This window comes from Salmo trutta, chromosome 28 (genome assembly GCF_901001165.1).
Source record: "Salmo trutta chromosome 28, fSalTru1.1, whole genome shotgun sequence".
NCBI lineage: Eukaryota > Metazoa > Chordata > Actinopteri > Salmoniformes > Salmonidae > Salmo > Salmo trutta.
Window position 1 is genome coordinate 9,544,617 of NC_042984.1, and position 22,070 is coordinate 9,566,686.

Below are 22,070 nucleotides of genomic sequence, written 5' to 3' on the forward strand. Positions count from 1 at the left end.
CCCTGGTAGATATACAAACCAAAACACGATACAATACGCTTAAGATTTGGTATTGGTATTTAGTATTTATTAGGATCCCCATTAGTCGCTGCAAAAGCATCAGCTGGTCTTGGAGTCCACATGAAACATGACATAATACATAGTACAGAACTTTATTAGTCAGGGACTGAAATACATACATTTAAAACGTCACACATAGTCTATATATCAGTACAGACACACAATATCTATGTCTAATACAGTACCAGTCAAACGTTTGGACACACCTACTCATTCAAGGGTTTTTCTTTATTTTTACTATTTTCTACATTGTAGAATAATAGTGAAGATATGAAAACTATGAAATAACACATATGGAATCATGTAGAAACCAAAAACGTGTTAAACAAATAAAAATATATTTTATATTTGAGATTCTTCAAAGTAGCCATTCTCTGCCTTGATTACAGCTTTGCACACTCTTGGCATTCTCTCAACCAGCTTCATGAGGTAGTCTCCTGGAATGCATTTAAATTAACAGGTGTGCCTTGTTAAAAGTTAATTTGTGACTCACCACCTGGATTTGGTCTTATGTAACAAAATCTGAATTTCAGTTTTTTACATTGGATAAAAGTAGAGACTCAGAGCTACAAAAGGGTATATCATACACTGCATTTGAGGAACAATGGGAAAGTATTTCTGCTTTGAAAGTTGATAAACTTGTAACCTCACTTTTGAGAAAATTGCATTTTAGTGTTTCGGTGAGAGAGCTCTTCTTTGTCTATACCCATTCAGATATTGTTCACACCCTCTTAAGATTTAGCCCCACCCATTTCCTTGCGTTCAGAGCGCACACTTGACGCTCTGGCCGATGATTTGTTTACCTCTGGATAACATGAAAACAGCCTAACCAGCTCTGCTGGCAACAATTTCATTGTGCTATTTTACCGACGTTTACTGACACTGGCCATATTCAACAGGTGTTGTACACTTTAGCTTAAGACATGTAGCTAGCTACCTAGGTAAACAATTAACCTAGCTAGGTAAACAATTAACCTAGCTCGGTAAACAACATGCAAGATCACACACATCACGTCACACCACCTAACGTTAGCAAGTGAGCCAGCCAGTTAACGCTAGCTAACAGTACACTTTAGCTTGAAATGAAACCACTTTCTGTCAAAATTAGAAACATGTAATATCTGAAAATGTAGCTAGCTAGACTATCTTACCTGTATACATCATCATGCATGATGGACGCGTCTCCTTGTCACTGATCCATGCCACAAATGCGCTTAGTTTGAAGACGTAATGTGGAAACAGGTGTTTTCCCATCTCTTTAGCTATCATACTCTAATTCCACTGATTTCAAAACTCGATCCTCCAGAAGGTGGAGAGCAACACTTATGCAGCTACATTTTTTTTTTTAAAAGCCGCATTCGCCAGGATTACAGACTGACCAGTTCAAATAGACAGAAGCCTTCTATATGGCAGACCAATCCGAACTCATCTCTCGGCATGTCCAGCCCACTCATTATCTCAGCCAATCATGGCTAGTGGGAAGGTTGCTTGCTTTTTATGTGGCTTAACCAACAAGGCTCGTAATTTAACAATTGTATTCGTATTTACAGATGGCATACAAGTTTGTTATTAAGGCACATGAATGTTCACATGTTCAAGAAGGCATTTCTGCTAAGAAATGCATTTTGATAAAAAAATATGTTTAAGTTGAAACTGCTCTCCTGTGAAGTCGTGACTTGCGACATAACGCCGAGTGGAATTATTTTCCTTATTAATGCATTTTAGCCAATCAGTTATGTTGTGACAAGTTAGGTGTGGTATACAGAAGATAGCCCTATTTGGTAAAATATCAAGTCCATATTATGGCAAGAACAGCTCAAATAAGCAAAGAGAAACAACCGTTGATCATTACTTTAAGACATGAAGGTCAGTCAATGCGCAAAAGTGCTATGATGAAACTGGCTCTCATGAGGACCGCCACAAGAAAGGAAGACCCAGAGTTACCTCTGCTGTAGAGGATAAGTTCATTGGAGTTAACTGCACCTCAAATTGCAGCCCAAATAAATGCTTCATAGAGTTCAAGTAACAGACACATCTCAACATCAACTGTTCAGAGGAGACCGCGTGAATCAGACATTCGTGGTCAAATTGCTGCATAGAAACCACTACTAAAAGACACCAATAAGAAGAAGAGACTTGCTTGGGCCAAGAAACACGAGCAATGGACATTAGACCGCTGGAAATATGTCCTTTCGGTCTGATCAGTACAAATTTGAGATTTTTGGTTCCAACTGCCGTGTCTTTATGAGACACAGAGTAGGTGAACGGATGATCTCTGCATGTGTGGTTCCCACCGTGAAGCATGGAGGCAGAAGTGTGATGTGTGGAGTGCTTTGCTGGTGACACTGTAGGTGATTTATTTTGAATTCAAGGTAGACTTAACTTCTTTGGGCTAGAGGGCAGTATTCGGAAGTTCGGATGACTGACGTGCCCAAAGTAAACTGCCTGTTACTCAGGCCCAGAAGCTAGGATATACATATAATTGGTAGCATTGGATGGAAAACACTCTGAAGTTTCTAAAACCGTTAAAATAATGTCAGTGAGTATAACAGAACTGATATGGCAGGCAAAAACCCGAGGAGAATCCATCTGGATTTTTTGTTGTTGTTGAGGTCACAGCCCATTAAAACGCTTGTTTATGGGATATTCAAAGGAATACCTCCCAGTTTGCGGATCCTATGGCTTCCACTAGATGTCAACAGTCTTTAGAAAGGGTTTCAGGCTTGTTTTTTGAAAAATTAGTTAGTTATTGTGATTTTTTTAAGGTGGCTCTCGTTTTGGACTGTACTCTTGTGGCGCGCGTGGATGAGGGCGCGCACTTCGTTATTTATCTCTGGTTTTGAACATACTACATTCCGTCTTAAATTGTATTGTTAATTTACATATTAGGATTGATTAGAAACATTGTTTGACTTGTTTGGACGAAGTTTATTGGTAACTTTTGGGATTCCTTTGTATGCATGTTGAACGAGTGGAACGGGTGGATAACTGAATCAAACGCGCCAAATGACTTTTTTGGGATATAAAGAAGGACTTTATCGAAAAAAACAACCATTTGTTGTGTAGCTGGGACCCTTGGGATTGCAAACAGAGGAAGATCTTCAAAGGTAAGTGATTTATTTTATTGCTATTTCTAACTTTGTGATGCCTCTGCTGATTTGGAAAATGTTTTTAATGCTGGTGTATGCAGGGCACTGTCGTCAGATAATAGCATGGTATATGCTTTCGCCGTAAAGCCTTTTTGAAATCTGACAAAGCGGCTGGATTAACAAGGAGTTAAGCTTTTAAATGATGTATGACACTTGTATTTTCATGAATGTTTAATATTAAAAATATATAAAAAAATATTATATTTTTATATTTTGAATTTCACGCTCTGCAATTTCACCGGATGTTGTCGAGATGGGGCGCTAGCGTCCCACCTAGCCCAACCAGCATGGCTACCACAGCATTCTGCAGTGATACACCATCCCATCTGGTTTGCACTTAGTGGGACTATCATTTGCTTTTCAACAGGACAATGACCCAAAACACACCTCCAGGCTGTGTAAGGGTTATTTGACCAAGGAGAGTGATGGAGTGCTGCATCAGATGACCAGACTCCACAGTCACCCGACCTCAACCCAATTGAGATGGTTTGGGATGAGTTGGACCGCAGAGTGAAAGCAGCCAACAACACGTGCTCAGCATATGTGGGAACTCCTTCAATACTGTTGTAAAAGTATTCCTCATGAAGCTGGTTGTGAGAATGCCAAGAGTGTGCAAAAAAGCTGCCGTCAAGGCGAAGGGTGACTACTTTGAAGAATCTAAAATATATTTTGATTTGTTTAACACTTTTTTGGTTACTACATGATTCCATATGTGTTATTTTACAGTTATGTATTTCATAGATGTCTTCACTATTATTCTACAATGCAGAAAACATTTTAAATAAAGAAAAACCCTTGAATGAGTAGGTGTGTCCAAACTTTTGACTGGTACTGTACATATTACAGTAAAAATCACTCTACAATATATATAAAATGTCTGTGTCTCTTCACAGTCCCCTTTGTGCAGTAAGGTGTTCTTTAATCTGTTTTTTGAAACTAGCTTGAGTTACTTGGGATGGAAGAGAGTTCCTTGTAGTTATGGCTCTATTTAATACTGTGCGTTTCCCAGCCTCTGTTCTGGACCTGGGGACTGTGAAGAGACCTCTGGCTGCATGTCTTGTATTGTACAGATGAGTGTCCGAACTGTGTGCCAACTGCTTGAACAGACAGCTCGGTACCTTCAACACATCAATACATCGCACAAAGACCAATAGTGATGCCGTCAATCTCTCCTCAACTTTGAGCCAGGAGAGACTGACAAGCATGTTACTGACACTTTCCCTCTGTGTACATTTAACTTGTTGACTATTTTACACCATTTTAAAGACAAGACTCTCGTTAATCTAACCACACTGTCCGATTTTAAAAAGGCTTTACAACGAAAGCAAAACATTAGATTATGTCAGCAGAGTACCCAGCCAGAAATAATCAGACACCCATTTTTCAAGCTAGCATATAATGTCACAAAAACCAAAACCACAGCTAAATGCAGCACTAACCTTTGATGATCTTCATCAGATGACACTCCTAGGACATTATGTTATACAATACATGCATGTTTTGTTCAATCAAGTTCATATTTATATAAAAAAACAGCTTTTTACATTAGCATGTGACGTTCAGAACTAGCATACCCACCGCAAACTTCCGGTGAATTTACTAAATTACTCACGATAAACGTTCACAAAAAACATAACAATTATTTTAAGAATTATAGATACAGAACTCCTTTATGCGATCGCTATGTCCGATTTTAAAATAGCTTTTCGGCAAAAGCACATTTTGCAATATTCTGAGTAGATAGCTCGCCATCACGGGCTAGCTATTTTGACACCCACCAAGTTTGGCACTCACCAAACTCAGATTTACTATAAGAAAAATTGGATTACCTTTGCTGTTCTTCTTCAGAATGCACTCCCAGGACTTCTACTTCATCCACAAATGTTGTTTTGGTTCAAAATAATCCATAGTTATGTTCAAATATCCTCTGTTTTGTTTTTGCGTTCAAGACACTATCCGAACGGTGACGCGCGGACGCGTATCGTGACAAAAAAATTCTAAATATTCCGTTACCGTACTTCGAAGCATGTCAAACGCTATTTAAAATCAATTTTTATGCAATTTTTCGCGTAAAAAAGCGATAATATTCCGACCGGGAAACCCTGTTTTCGTTCAAAGACTCAAAATCTAAAATGGACTCTTCATGTGCACCCGTCTCATTGTTCTCAGATAGACCACTATCCAAATGCGCTACTGTTTTTCAGCCATGGGCTGCAAAGTCATCATTCAACGTTCTGGCGCCTTCTGAGAGCCTATGGGAGCCGTAGGAAGTGTCACGTTACAGCAGAGATCCTCTGTTTTCAATAAAGAGAGTGTAGAAGGCCAAGAAATGGTCAGAGAGGGCACTTCCTGTAAGGAATCTTCTCAGGTTTTTGCCTGCCATATGAGTTCTGTTATACTCACAGACACCATTCAAACAGTTTTAGAAACTTTAGGGTGTTTTCTATCCAAATCAAACAATTATATGCATATTCTAGTTTCTGGGCAGTAGTAATAACCAGATTAAATCGGGTACGTTTTTTATCCGGATGTGAAAATACTGCCCCCTACCCTAGAGAGGTTAACCCTAACCTTAACTCCTAACCCCTAGCCTAGCTCAAGTTACACACCTAGCTAACGTTAGCCACAACAAATTGGAATTCCTAACCTATCATGTGCTTTGCAAATTTGTAACATATTGTACGGATTGAAATTCATAACATATCGTATGAAATGGATGACATCCACAAATGATTACATACCATACAATGTATAACATATCATACTAATTGGAGTGTCCTGGATTTATGTTTACTATCTTACCTCTACCCCTGAGTCCAGGTTGAACATAAGCCTTTCCTGCACCGATATAACACCTGCTAAACTGTGTACATGACCATTACACTTTCATTTGATTTAGCCAGACACACACAAACAACCAACAGCCTGGAGCAAGTTAGGTGATGCTAATTTGCCTAAATTTGGAATCTCCAGGTGATCTGTCAGCGTTTGCTTTTGGAATGCAGTTTTTGTTGTGGTAAACTTACAATAGACAAAGCTTGGGATACACCCAGGTGAATGGACTCTCTGGTTTATCAAACACATGAACCAGTAGTACTACAGACCTTGAGGGGATACTCATAATGTGCCAAAGGCGACTTGACCGCAAGGCCACCCTCAGGCTGATGGTTGTCATGACTGGTTACTCATTAAACAAACTTTTCCCGTGGTGCCCCAGGTTACTGAGTTAATAGTTACCGGATTAATTTATTCACGTAATTGTAAACATAGTTAATTATTCAAAAAATAGCATGTCATCACATTAACGATAGTACGTCACGACATGGTCTAACATTCTACCCATAAAAAATGTAAAGCAGGTGCTGATGGGAAACGTCTCATATAATTATACAACTAGCTACGAACTAAGGACATGCCATTCGACCCATATATGGAATGCAAATACACAAAGGAGACAGCTTTCACAGATGTTTTATCAATGAATCTCAGAATACTAAAAGGCCGGTAGTCAATCAATTGCAGATTCTGGATTTCAGGATAGCGCTTTCAGAAGTGTGGTTGTTATACAGTGTGAATTGCACACACACACACCTGCCAGTATTAATGCACATAATTGTAGAGAACACCGCCAGGGTGTGGCAGGGCACTGCCGGCTTTCATCATTAATTTGTGGGACACTGGTCCTGTGCCAGTCCCAGGCACAGCTTTGTCTGCTCCATGCCAACTGCTGGGTGGGTATGAGTGGGTGTGGTCCCTTGGCACAGGTAATGGGACTTCATCAAGGTGATTTCTTTTACACAGACTCATTGTAATACCAAAGAAATTGTTGTATGACCAGTCAACCTCTCCCCTTATGACAAATAAGAGTCAATCTTGCCCCATTCACCTCTCTACACATTACATTATGAATACTGAATGTATGTTCTCTTTTGTTCAATCCTTTACAGTCTAGCGTTCCCCAAGGGAGGATACCTTCAACCACCCCACTCCTTAATCATTCTATAATGAAATATATATCAAAGCTAATTTCAATGAGAAAGTGAATTGCTCAGAAGGGCGTTGTCTTGAAGCGGTTACATTTCATCTGAAGTACCTAGTCTTTACATCTACTGGGGTCTCTGCACCCAAATGTCCACTGTTAGTGCAGAAACAATGCAGCGTCATAAATGAGACGTTAGCAGCACAAGGAAGGTGTCTTGAAACTTAGCAGCAAGAGGAAGGTATTCTGAACCTTAGCAGCATGAGGAAGGTATTCTGAAACTTAGCAGTAAGAGGAAGGTATTCTGAACCTTAGCAGTAAGAGGAAGGTATTCTGAACCTTTTTAGCAGGTGAAAGGTATTCTGAACCTTAGCAGCATGAGGAAGGTATTCTGAACCTTAGCAGCACGAGGAAGGTATTCTGAACCTTAGCAGCATGAGGAAGGTATTCTGAACCTTAGCAGCATGAGGAAGGTATTCTGAACCTTAGCAGCATGACGAAGGTATTCTGAACCTTAGCAGCATGACGAAGGTATTCTGAACCTTAGCAGCACGAGGAAGGTATTCTGAACCTTAGCAGCATGACAAAGGTATTCTGAACCTTAGCAGCACAAGGAAGGTATTCTGAACCTTAGCAGCATGAGGAAGGTATTCTGAAACTTAGCAGCACGAGGAAGGTATTCTGAACCTTATCAGCACGAGGAAGGTATTCTGAACCTTAGCAGCACGAGGAAGGTATTCTGAACCTTAGCAGCACGAGGAAGGTATTCTGAACCTTAGCAGCACGAGGAAGGTATTCTGAACCTTAGCAGCACGAGGAAGGTATTCTGAACCTTAGCAGCACGAGGAAGGTATTCTGAACCTTAGCAGCACGAGGAAGGTATTCTGAACCTTAGCAGCACGAGGAAGGTATTCTGAACCTTAGCAGCACGAGGAAGGTATTCTGAACCTTAGCAGCACGAGGAAGGTATTCTGAACCTTAGCAGCACGAGGAAGGTATTCTGAACCTTAGCAGCACGAGGAAGGTATTCTGAACCTTAGCAGCACGAGGAAGGTATTCTGAACCTTAGCAGCATGAGGAAGGTATTCTGAATCTTAGCAGCACGAGGAAGGTATTCTGAACCTTATCAGCACGAGGAAGGTATTCTGAACCTTAGCAGCACGAGGAAGGTATTCTGAACCTTAGCAGCACGAGGAAGGTATTCTGAACCTTAGCAGCACGAGGAAGGTATTCTGAACCTTAGCAGCACGAGAAAGGTATTCTGAACCTTTCCTGTACTGCTCTCTCTGATGTCAAACAGTATGTCTCACTTACCAGATTTAACAAGGGCTGCTTCTCCTTTAGTTGTATCATTCTTACATCTACTATCATTTTAATATTTCATATTTATAAACGCCTAAGGCCTAACTCCTAGGGGGAAAGCACATGCCATAGTATGACAATAAAAACCAACTATTTAAAATGTTTTTATCACTTCTATAGGGAGTGGCTTCACCTGTGTTTGATTGCTTGCAAGATCTATTAACGATAGTAACATACTTGTTTTCGTCTCTGTGGTGAGATTGACAAGACACTTCTATCTCAGCAGTAAGTCACTTTAACGACTCTGGAAAGACAACGCCCATCCACAGTTACAAGAGTTATAGCCGCCTGACTGAGGGGTATTTTTGCCCCTACAGAGGTTGATAGGAAGAAACATGCAGGAGAGGTTTTTTTGTATCTAACCTTATACTTAATCCTGACCCTGACCTTCGTTGACATAAAGAAGTGGACTTACTTTCACGTGAACATAATGACACAATGCTCTGCAGAGATGTAGTACCACAGGTGTCTATGGTCTGAGACCATACAAATCCCTTTAGAGCATTTTCATGTGCCTTGTCCAACGGAAGTCTCCCATAATTTGAAGACAGGGTGGTGAAATGAAGTCAATCTGATCAGAATGTCTCCTTCACTAGAGTTGTAATTGTGGTTCTGAATCCAGATGCAATGTAGAGCTGATCTGGGATTACTCTTGTTCATGAGAGTGCAGGTACACTTAGGCCTATTGCAAGGTATTTACTACAGTCATTAGACATTGAGAAGGTAAACAGGGACATTAAGATGCTACAGGCATAAGACATTGAGAAGGTATACAGGCACATTAGGAAGTATTTGATGATTATTTACATTCATCCACATTAGACACAGTATCTCATGTTGAAGCCTGTAAAGTATCTGTACAACATGTATATGTACATTTTAGTCATTTAGCATATGCTCTTATCCAGAGCAACATACAGTTAGTAAACTCATCTTAAGATAGCTAGCTCGTACAACCACATATCACAGTCATAGTAAGTATATTTTTCCTTAATAAAGTGGCAATCAGCAAAGTCAGAGCTTGTAAGAGGGGGAAAATGTAAGTGTGAATATTAGTTCACAAAAGGGGGGTTGCTGTGAGATGATTTAAGTTTCAGATGTTTTAGGAAGATGGACAGGGACTCTGCTGTCTTATCTTCAGGGGGAAGCTGAGTTCCACCATTGCGGTGCCAGGTCAGAGAATACCTTAGACTGGGCTGAGTGGGCGCTGTCCTCCCGTAGGGGTGGGAGGGCAAAGACACTAGAGGTGTCAGAATGGATTGCTAAGGATGGGGTGTAGGCTTTGAGCATAGCCTGAAGGTAGGGAGGGGCAGTTCCTCCATAGGCAAGTTCCATATTCTTGTAGTGGAAGTATACCCTTGACTATTTTGAGTATAAAATATACCCAAATAAATGCCATTTAGTGAACGCTTTTATCCAAAGTGACCAGCAGTGTTACTTATCAGACCTGAACACCATGTGTGTACAGTAGGGCCTATGCTTTAGAATGTTCAGTTAACGGTAGAACTCCAAAATGCTGGCGGAGGTGTGAGATGCAATGATTCATTCAGACCGCAACAAAACAGTTCCTCCATTTTAACAGTACATATTCTGCCAGAGGCTCATTTTGCTCAAATAATCACTCTAGCTTTTCTCAGTAAAACCTGCCAAGTATCTGGAGATGAACTGAATTTGAGCTGGGCTCTCAATGAAACAAGAGCAACATACCGTACCAAAAGGCCACCTAACTTGTCACATGTAATTGCTGAGAAGATCTTCTAAGATCCTGTGATAGGCTGAATCCCATCTACTATCTTTGAAGAAGGTTAACAACAATAGGTGCAAAGAGATAATGAATACAATTAAATAAAATGTTGTGACCTGATTGTGACGACCATGGTGCCAAAGCTAGTGCCTCCACTACAGATTACGATTCTATAGTCATTAGACATTGATAGGGTATACAGGAACATTAAGATGATACAGTCATTAGACATTGAGAGGGTATACAGGAACATTAAGATGATACAGTCATTAGACATTGAGAGGGTATACATGGAAATTAAGATGATACAGTCATTAGACATTGAGAGGGTATACAGGAACATTAAGATGATACAGTCATTAGACATTGAGAGGGTATACATGAACATTAAGATAATACAGTCATTAGACATTGAGAGGGTATACAGGAACATTAAGATGATACAGTCATTAGACATTGAGAGGGTATACAGGGACATTAAGATGATACAGTCATTAGACATTGAGAGGGTATACAGGAACATTAAGATGATACAGTCATTAGACATTGAGAGGGTATACAGGAACATTAAGATGATACAGTCATTAGACATTGAGAGGGTATACAGGAACATTAAGATGATACAGTCATTAGACATTGAGAGGGTATACAGGAACATTAAGATGATACAGTCATTAGACATTGAGAGGGTATACATGGACATTAAGATGATACAGTCATTAGACATTGAGAGGGTATACAGGGACATTAAGATGATACAGTCATTAGACATTGAGAGGGTATACAGGGACATTAAGATGATACAGTCATTAGACATTGAGAGGGTATACAAGAACATTAAGATGATACAGTCATTAGACATTGAGAGGGTATACAGGAACATTAAGATGATACAGTCATTAGACATTGAGAGGGTATACAAGCATTCAAATCAAATCCAATTGTATTTGTCACATGAGCTGAATACAACAGGTGTAGACCTAACCGTGAAATGCTTACTTATAAGCCCTTAACCAACAACGCAGTTCAAGAAATAGAGTTAAGAAAATATTTACTAAATAAACTAAAGTAAAAAATAAAATAAAAAGTAACACAATAACATTACATAACAATAACGAGGCTATATACAGTGGTTACCGGTACCGAGTAAATGTGCGGGGGGATAGGTTAGTCAAGGTAATTCGTACATGTAGGTAAGGGTAAAGTGACTATGCATAGATAATAAACAGGTACATTTGCATGCAAGCATACTGTAAAGATCATGCAGACCTTTTAAATTGACATGGCATTGACACTGATATGACATTGACAGTGCCTCTGATATCATGTTGCACTTTTCTGACAGTACCATGCTTGGGAGAAAAGCCCTGTGTGCGTGACGGCATGAAGGGTGTGTCCCTCCCATAGTTCACTTGCACCCTGCGGACATTCTAGGTGTACTACGGAGAAAGGGATGTCTCCACCTATGGCTTAATAAGTCTGAACAAGTATTTCCCTCTCATTTTCACTACCGCTGTCCTTTCTTCTAAACTGTCAATGCGATACTCTGCCATGTTTAAGCTTCCCGTTTTTGCACAATAAACCAACAAAGTGCATTTCGTAACCCAGAAATAGCCTTTAAGGTATAGGACTATTTACAGTATAATAACAAACTGCTGAATGTTGCATATAGTGTGACTCCCCCAAAAACTTTTCAAGATGTTAGCGTCTTTTGGCACCAAAGCGGTAGGTGGTATGCTTTCCCATTGCAGCCCATACAGTAGCAGGGCTAGACACAGAAGACAGACAATGCCAATGTCATAGATCCCTTCAAACTCAACTCTGAACCTCCAATCCAGTTCCACTCAATTGTTTTCATTGTTCCCCTCTAATCAGGGACTGACTTAGACCTGGGACACCAGGTGTGTCCAATGAATTATCAGGTATAACAGAAAACCAGAAGGTTCCGGACCTAGTAGGGTAAGAGTTGAACACCCCTTCGTAGATGATGACTGGAAGGCTTGGGGCATGCTACCAGCTCACCTTATCATGCTAGCTTCACTCCTATGCCTTTCACCAGGAGAATATGAGCCAATAAATAAATCAGATGTCTAATAGTAAGGTACTTGTCAGAATAAAAAACGAATCATAGCCTTGTTGTTATTTCTGTTATCATATTACTGTCAAAGTTCCAGTAAACTGCGCCAAAAGCACCTTCCTTACTTCATAAAAATGTATTCAGAACACCAACAACTCAATAACTCCCCCAGAGTAAATATTTATCTCTATGCTTTGTTTCCCTGGTTCTCTCAGTGGATCAAATGACTTACAGTACAGCTGTAGAATATTAATTTGAGCCAGTTTGCTACAGCAGGAAAATAATCCTGCAGCAACAGGAAATGTATATCATTATGTGGATTATAATTAATGGACAATTTTTGAAGGGGTTAATACATTTTTCTTTAGGGCAAATCAAGTCTGATATTTTAAAGTGGAAATTTCAATGAAACATTTTTTATTTTTTAACTTTAGAAACCTTTTAAACCTTGAATACACTACAAGTTTGCAGTTCCCGCGGTGCAGAAAAATGATCAGGAACAAAATAGTGATCAAATTAAGATCCTACATCTGTATGTGTCCCCACAGCACTGAGCTTACAGTGTTTTGACTTCACAAGGTAACTATAGCAACACAAGGATTACAATTATAAATATATAACTCTTATATTGTCTAAGCCTACAATAAAGTTAGTCTTCTTCTATGCCTTTTCTGCATCCCCTCCTTATCTCCATTGCCCTCCCACAGTTCAACTCTTTTTCAAACTTTTGTCATTCCCTCAACCAAGATCAAGAGTAACTCCAGAACAACTCCCTGTAACCAAGACAGTAAACATAGAAGAGACAGGCTGAGACAGAGGCAGGCAGTTACATTCCTCCCAGCACTGTAACACCACCTACAGAACTTGCTGACCAGAATGTAGTGTCATACATTTCTACGGTGTAAGAACAACCCTTAGGGAAGGGGTGCAGAGATGAAACCTACATTGTAGTTAGGGATTTATCAATCTGTAAATAAAAATGTCACAGGTCCTAACAAACACTGATAAATGTGAACAAAACAGTGAACTATTCTTAGGCATTTTGATACGACCAGTCTCCCGGACGACCAATCCAGTCTGTGTATCCATGAGTGAGGCATTGAGTAGAGGGAACAGAGAAGTGTTTGTGTTTTCCAGACAGTTTTAGTCTCTGTCTCCGTGGGGATGAGTGAGTTGATAGCCTCTTCTGATGAGAGATTAAGAAGCGTGGTACAGTCTCTTCAGCAAACGTTACACATTCAACAATTCCAACACAACCGGCAGGCTATACTATCCTATCCTATACAGTCCATGCAGATATTAGCCTTTGCTCAATCATGCAGAGTAGCTGACCTTTGCATATCACCATGCACAAAACCCCAGATTAAATTATGTGATGAACATTTAGTCTTCAATCCACATGAGAAGGTAATGACTCTGAGAAACCTCCCTTCCCCCTCTCCCCCGGAAATAACTGAATGGGTTTGCCATTTCTCTGTGTGTGCACCTGGGTGTGCCGGAAGCCTGATTAGTTTACAGCGGCTACCCGTCTGACGAGCTGGGTCGCTCCAACCCCTCAGCCTGCAGATGAGAGAACTAGGAGGCAGGCAGATGCTGGGGAGGAGCCCTGTGCCATGCAGACCCACCCCTTGAGAGGGAAATATAAGCCAGCCGCCTCCAGAGAGCAGTCACTCAGAGGGACTTGACTTTCCTCTTAGTGAGATCACCTGCACCACCAATCCTCTCTGTCTCACTCCATTTCTACTACCCCCCTCAGAGGACCAGAACAGCTGCAGCCATGAGCATCAGTTTCAAGAGCAGTGGCAGCATGAGCGGAGGCTTCGGCTCCAGCAGAGGATTCAGCTCCGGCGGTGGCGGCGGCGGCGGTAGTGTGAGGAAGAGCTTCTCCAGCTTCTCCTCTTCAGCAGTTCCCATGGGCTCCAGCCGTATGAGCAGCTCGTCGGTTAGACGCTCTGTAGGCGGCAGTGGTGGAGGAGGCTTCGGCCTGGGCGGTGGTGGTGGAGGAGTCTCCAGCTACAGCTACAGGAGTGGTGGTGGAGGCATGGGCGGTGGCATGGGCGGTGGCGGTGGAGGTGGAGGCTTCGGCATGGGCGGCGGCGGTGGAGGCTTCGGCCTGGGCGGCGGCGGTGGAGGCTTCGGCCTGGGCGGCGGCGGTGGAGGCTTCGGCATGGGCGGCGGCGGTGGAGGCTTCGGCATGGGTGGCGGCGGTGGAGGCTTCGGCATGGGTGGCGGCGGCGGCGGTGGCTTCGCCCCAATCACAGCTGTCACAGTCAACACAAGCCTGCTAGCCCCCCTCAACCTGGCGATCGACCCCAACATCCAGACCGTCCGTACCCAAGAGAAAGAACAGATCAAGGGCCTCAACAACCGCTTCGCCTCCTTCATTGACAAGGTCAGTACTGTTCTATTCTCTGAAAGCCCTTTCGTCTAACAGGATGTTAAAAGTATTAAGTATGCCATAACTATGGGCCTGTCCAAGTAAATTAAATACACTGCATTGATCATCATCTACCATATGCCAGCGTAGACAGGATGCAGATACAGTATACTACAAATCAGATACTGCAAAGAGATACTGCAAAGTATCTGCAATAGCAATTGATGGCTGGGATATTGTTTTATGGTACAGGTTGCAAATAGCACGCTTGAATAGCTGCAAGACTGTGTCTGTTGTACGCTATTGTAGGGCTCATTAAATATTTCACAGCCACTCATTATGCAACACCCGGAAATCCTAACCATATAGGAACCAGTTAGGAGTGGCTGTGAAAACAAATACACTGAATGCTGTAGTGGCTGCATCCTTTGCCTTAAAGTATTAACAAGGGTCTTATCCTTTACCTTAATGTATAGACGGGCGTATACTCTACCTTAATGTAAAAACAAGGGTGTATCCTTTACCTTAATGTAAAAACAGGGGCATATCACCTTGTCACAGGTGGTCAAAGTTCCAATGTGCAGCCTGTTGCATTGAAACTGAAAGCACATCACTGCTTAAGTAGTTTTGTTAGACTGTAATTGCCCTGGCTCTGTGAGTTAGAGGGGGGTGAGTTTGGAAACCCTAGCCCAGGCAGATCCTATAACCACAGGCCCACTCTGAGTGGAGTGAGGGACGGGATCAGGTTATAGCCCCATTCCCATGGCAGCAGGAAGGGACTCACTGGCTTTCAATAGAATGCTGTGTGAGTAGTGCACCTGAGAGTTTCTCCTCTCTCCCTCAGAACTGGCAGAGACCCACCTGCAAGAGTTTGAAGTTAATATGGCTAATAATATACTTTATCAATCTGTCTGAAACAGCAAGTTGTGTTAGAGGTTGTTCCTAAATACTTTAATATTTCAGACTACGATGGTATGGACAATAGTGAAGATCAAGACATCTTCTCAAGGGAGAGATAGAAATCACCTAGCCTCACCCTGTTAGTGAAAATGCATCTTTTCACCGACACGGACCTGCTTTTTTTCTGGACGGTTGAACAGATCAAATTCAGTCATCTCATTTGTCTTTCTTCTGCTAAACATTTGTATTTAATAAACCCTTAATTTCGTAACTCAACCAAATGTAAATCAATGAAGACTTTGCCAAATGGGTTGTTTTACCAAAACAGGACAGTAAATGCTCTCAGGCAGGTAATTCTCAGATTCTGTAGAATAATGTCTTATAATTACAGGGTGTGGCAGCAGGCAAGTTCATTCACTAGACCATTCCACCTCAGGCTAAGGCGGGGCAACCCAGCCATATCTGCTGGGGCTTGCCATTGGTGATAATAAGGGAGGATTGGCTCGGGTGTGGCAGGCTAAGACTCCCTCTCTCCTCAGGGATGTGCAGCCTCGCCCATGTACCTCACATGGAAGGAATCTTCTGCAAGCAGGAAACTGTTGAAACTTGTTCAAGTTATGGCAAGTCAAGGCAACATGACCTCACTAGAACAGAACACACTTATAGTACAGAGAGATATAAAGTGGATGGATGTCTTCCTGTCCGCCCCAGCCCTGAGGAAAGAACTCAGCTCAGTACCTGCCAACAAGGGCCCACAGAGGGCTGCGTGTGCAAGACAGTCCTTTTATACAGAGGTGTAGGAGAACGGCAGCTTTGTCTGAGACCCAATAAACAACTACAAGCATACCGTCTTCATTAACTAAGTGAATGCAAGTCTTGAGACACAAAATAAATACACAAGTTAACATTGCCAGGGAGATGTTACCAAGGCAACTCATATGGCATTGCATATCAATCAAATCAATCAATTAAATGTATTTATAAAGCCCTTTTTATATCACCTGATGTCACAAAGTGCTATACAGAAACCCAGCCTAAAACCCCAAACAGCAAGCAAAACAGATGTAGAAGCACGGTGGCTTCTACATCACATGATACAAGGTGATATAATATTAGATAACACGGATTGGTATTCTGTAGTGGAAGACGTGTGCAACCCTGGTTGTAGTTGGAAATATGACACCTGATTGTAACTGTTCTATTTGCATCACAACACACAGGTACGCTTCCTGGAACAGCAGAACAAAATGCTGGAGACCAAGTGGAGCCTCCTGCAGGACCAGACAACCACCCGCTCCAACATCGATGCCATGTTCGAGGCCTATATCGCCAACCTGCGCAGACAGCTGGACGGCCTGGGAGGAGAGAAGGTCAAGCTGGAAGGAGAGCTGATGAACATGCAGGGTCTGGTGGAGGACTTCAAGAACAAGTGAGTTCGACACCAGACGTTGTATGGATGCTCTAACTGTCCTAAATGCTGGCCCCATATAACCATATGCAATGTGTTTTGTAGATATGAAGATGAAATCAACAAGCGTGCCTCAGTGGAGAATGAGTTTGTCCTCCTCAAGAAGGATGTTGATGGCGCCTACATGAACAAGGTTGAGCTGGAGGCCAGGGTCGACTCCCTTCAGGATGAGATCAACTTCCTCAGGGCCATCTATGAAGCGGTGAGGACCATGTCAAAATACAATAAGCTTTGCATTTGAATTTTTTTTAATCCACATTATGGCTTTCCTGACTTCCTCCTATCTCCTTCTCTCTCTCCAGGAGCTGAGTGAGCTGCAGGGACAGATCAAGGACACCTCAGTGGTGGTTGAGATGGACAACAGCCGTAACCTGGACATGGACTCCATCGTGGCTGAAGTGCGTGCCCAGTATGAGGACATCGCCAACCGCAGCAGAGCTGAGGCCGAGTCATGGTACAAGCAGAAGGTATGAGGAGACTTCAGTATATTTCTATCACAGGAGGTTGGTGGCAACCTTTATTGGGGAGGATGGGTGCGTAGTAATGGCAGGAGCGGAATGAGTGGAATGGTATCAAATACATCAAACACATGGTTTGATGCCATTCCACTGATTTCTATAGATTTCCTTTAATTAGGTACAGTACATAAAAACAAATAGGATTCACACTGACTCATGCCTGGGCCTCTATTCCTCCAGTTTGAAGAGATGCAGTCCACTGCAGGACAACATGGTGATGATCTGCGCAACACCAAGGCAGAGATGGCTGAGCTGAACCGTATGATCAGCCGTCTCCAAAACGAGATCGAAAACGTCAAAGGACAGGTACAGTAGGTTGGCAAATGACGGCCAATTCAAAATAGTATCAGGTCTGGCACGACACTAATATTCCATTAAGTGAAAATATCAATCTGATTTCTGATCTTGTCTTTCTTTTACCTTGTAGCGTGCCAACCTGGAGAACCAGATCGCCGAGGCTGAGGAGCGTGGGGAGATGGCGGTGAAGGACGCCAAGCTCCGCATCAGGGACCTGGAGGATGCCCTCCAGAGAGCCAAGCAGGACATGGCCCGGCAGGTGCGCGAGTACCAGGAGCTGATGAACGTCAAACTTGCCCTGGACATTGAGATCGCCACCTACAGGAAACTACTGGAAGGAGAGGAGAGCAGGTAATTACACGATCAAATAAAGAGATCGTGAAACAAAACGTACCAAATGCATGGATAGGAAAGGCACAACAGAAGTAATTGAAAATCTTTTAAATGAAGTCAACTCTTTCACTGTAGTATATGCTTAGTGGATCATGTCAACTAATCTATGAATCTCTTCAAAGGATTACCGGAGGTGGAACTGGAGGTGGAATTGCAACCATCCACGTACAGACCTCCAGCAGCGGCGGTGGTGGTGGTGGCGGTAAGAACCTCATACATATGCATTTAAATTCAGTTAGTCAAGAAAAGGATAACAGTGAAGACAATCTGTCTGATTAGTCCAAGTACTGACTTCGCCCCTTTCATCTTCCTCTCCCAGGCGGTGGATTCGGCATGGGTGGTGGTGGTGGAGGCGGTGGAGGTGGCTTCGGATATGGCGGTGGCAGTGGCATGTCCATGAAAAGCAGCAGCGGCTTCGGCATGAGCAGCAGTGGCGGCGGTGGATTCGGCATGGGCGGCGGTGGCGGCAGCGGATTCGGCATGGGCGGCGGTGGCGGCAGCGGATTCGGCATGAGCAGCGGCGGCGGTGGTGGTGGTGTCTCCATGTCCCGTTCCTCCATGACCTCCTCATCCAGACGCTTCTAAACACAGAAGTCTGTCTGGCTGTCCCCACCTCCCCTTCACCTCCTCCTCTCCCTCTCTTCCTCGACAACCAAAGCAAGTTACAAACTCCTCCTGTCACATGCAGGCACAGAGCATCTATTGATCTACATTATAACCCAGGGTGGTTTGACCCCCTTAGCTGCATATGCCCCATAGTTACTGGCTGATAGGAAATACTAGATACACATCAGAGGATGCACTTTGAATGCAGCTGACAGATCTTTTCCAGCCCAATATTTCATGTGATTTATTCCTGCGCTGAGTATCCTGTCCCTCACAGATTCAGAACATACACTAACAAAGATGGAGGCAGAGAGAGAGTAAGAACCGGCAGCAGAGAAGTGAGTCTTCTCACTCTACATTCAGCCTGGCTGTCTTTTAGTTGCTGGATGGTGCCTGTCATGGAGACACAATATTGGTTGACAGTGCTGCATCTTCATAAGGCAACAGTAGGTTCCCTTTGCACACATAGCCTCCAAATGGGCCTGGCAGAGAGGTGCCTTGCTGTTCACTCAATGTTAACACAGCTGACAAGTACAGAGTACACCCTCCCCCCTCCCAACCCCCCACCCCCACTGCTTCGCTGCCCCCATATTGCTATGCATTGTGGGGAATGCCAGGAGATCAACATAAGCAGCCATACTAAAGTGTCGCCCTTTGCTCTGAGGTAAATAATCTAGCATTAACTCTTAACTCTCCCTATCATAGGGACAATGGGTTCTCCACTGATGTTTGCAAACAGTGTTTTCTTTTCATTCTGACTGGTACATCCAGATTTATTGAATGTTATTGATCATGTACAACCAAAACATTGTGAATAAATCGGAGTTCTATAAAATACTTGTGTTCATTCTTTCTCTTCTTACTACATCTGTTCAAGATAGACACAATGACATTACTGACAGGGCTGATAGCATTACTAAAAGCAACCACACTTTTAAAGTCCACAAAGAGTTACCTTACTTGTAAATTAACTCTTTGTATTTGTATTGGTATTCACAGCTGATTTTGAAAAGGCCATTGATAAAGCACGACTAGAATTGATATATAAATGCCTGGACTATTTCAATTTTGGAGAATCTCTTATAAAATAGGTTAAAGTTATGTATAGTAACCCCAGGTGTAAAATAGTAAATAATGGCTACTTCTCATAAAGTATTAAACTGTCAAGAGGAGTGAAACAAGGTTGTCCATTATCGGCATATGTGTTTATTATGACCATCGAAATGCTAGCTATTAAAATTAGATCCAACAATAATATCAACGGGCTAGAAATCCAGGGCTTTTTTTATTTTACCTTTATTTAACTTTGCAAGTCAGTTAAGAACAAATTATTTTTTTCAATGACGGCCTAGGAACAGTGAGTATCTGCCTTGTTCAGAGTTAAAATGACAGATTTTTACCTTGTCAGCTCAGGGAAAAGATCTAGCAACCTTTCAGTTACTGGCCCAACACTCTAACCACTAGGCTACCTGCTGCCACAGGCTTAAAAATAATATGGTCAAGTTCTCTTTTAAATCTGCAATTTGGAACACTCAACAGCCTCAAAGAGGATCGAGATAATCTCACTCACCTGTCTGGATACACCTTAGTCAAATACATTTAAACTCAGTTTTTAACAATTCCTGACATTTAATCCTAGTAAAAAATTCCCTGTCTTAGGTCAGTTAGGATCACCACTTTATTTTAACAATGTGAAATGTCAGAATAATAGTGGAGATATTTCAGCTTTTATTACTGTCACCACATTCCCAGTGGGTCAGAAGTTTACATACACTCAATTAGTACTTGGTAGCATTTCCTTTAAATTGTCTAACTTGGGTCAAACGTTTCGGGTAGCCTTCCACAAGATTCCCACAATAAGATAGATGAATTTTGGCCCATTCCTCCTGACAGAGCTGGTGTAACTGAGTCAGGTTTGTAGGCATCCTTCCTCGCACACAATTTTTCAGTTATGCTTGGGGTCATTGTCCACTTGGAAGACCCATTTGTGACCAAGCTTTAACTTCCTGACTGAAGTCTTGAGATGTTGCTTCAATATATCCACATAATTTTCCTACCTCATGATGCCATCTATTTTGTGAAGTACACCAGTCCCTCCTGCAGCAAAGCACCCCCATAACATGATGCTGCCACACCCGTGCTTCACGGTTGGGATGGTGTTCATCGGCTTGCAAGCGTCCCCCTTTTTCATCCGAACATAACGGTGGTCATTATGGCCAAACAGTTTTATTTTTGTTTCATCAGACAAGAGGACATTTCTCCAAAAAGTACAATCTTTGTCCCCATGTGCAGTTTCAAACCGTAGTCTGACTTTTTTATGGAGGTTTTGGAGCAGTGGCTTCTTCCTTACTGAGCGGCCTTTCAGGTTATGTCAATATAGGACTGGTTTTATTGTGCATATAGAAACTTTTGTACCTGTTTCCTCCAGCATCTTCACAAGGTCCTTTGCTGTTGTTCTGGGATTGATTTGCACTTTTCGCACCAAAGTATGTTCATCTCTAGGAGACAGAACGCGTCTCCTTCCTGAGCAGTATGACGGCTGCGTGGTCCCATGGTGTTTATACTTGCGTACTAAAGTTTGTGCAGATGAACGTGGTACCTTCAGGCATTTGGAAATTCAAAAGCCACTTGCACATCTGAGCAATCTTTTTTGCAGGTAACAGTTGAACAAGGTGAAGGAAAGAGCAGTGTGCAGTTTCCTTTTTCCTTCACCTTCAGGCGTTTGGAAATTGCTCCCAAGGATGAACCAAACTTGTGGAGGTCTAGAGTTTTGTTTCTGAGTTCTTGCCTGATTTCTTTTGATTTTCCCATGATGTCAGCAAAGAGGCACTGAGTTTGAAGGTAGGCCTTGAAATACATCCACAGGTACACCTCCAATTGACTCAAATGATGTCAACTAGCCTATCAGAAGCATCTAAAGCCATGACATCATTTTCTGGAATTCTCCAAGCTGTTTAAAGGCACAGTCAACTTTGTGTATGTAAACTTCTGACCCACTGGAATTGTGATACAGTGAACTTTAAGTGAAATAATCTGTCTGTAAACAAATGTTGGAAAAATTACTTGTGTCATGCACAAAGTAGATGTCCTAGCCGACTTGCCAAAACTATAGTTTGTTAACAAGAAATATGTGGATGGTT

The 22,070-nt window shown here is 42.3% G+C and overlaps 1 protein-coding gene across 4 annotated transcripts; it reads left to right on the top strand.

Moving 5' to 3' along the window:
- The first annotated feature begins 14,030 nt into the window (after nt 1–14,030).
- Nucleotides 14,031–19,765, top strand: LOC115165420 (keratin, type II cytoskeletal cochleal). 4 transcript variants are annotated; one of them, XM_029718511.1, is made up of 8 exons: nt 14,031–14,763; nt 16,869–17,077; nt 17,162–17,318; nt 17,419–17,583; nt 17,815–17,940; nt 18,062–18,282; nt 18,447–18,526; nt 18,644–19,765. In XM_029718511.1, exons 1-8 carry the CDS (start codon nt 14,149–14,151, stop codon nt 18,907–18,909), a joined length of 1,839 nt encoding a protein of 612 aa, XP_029574371.1. In that variant the 5' UTR covers nt 14,031–14,148; the 3' UTR covers nt 18,910–19,765. The 4 variants fall into 4 exon arrangements, with proteins under 4 accessions (XP_029574371.1, XP_029574372.1, XP_029574373.1 ...); XM_029718512.1 differs by having other exon boundaries at nt 14,149–14,763; nt 18,447–18,520; XM_029718513.1 differs by having other exon boundaries at nt 14,149–14,763; nt 18,447–18,520; nt 18,758–19,765.
- The last annotated feature ends 2,305 nt before the right edge of the window (nt 19,766–22,070 follow it).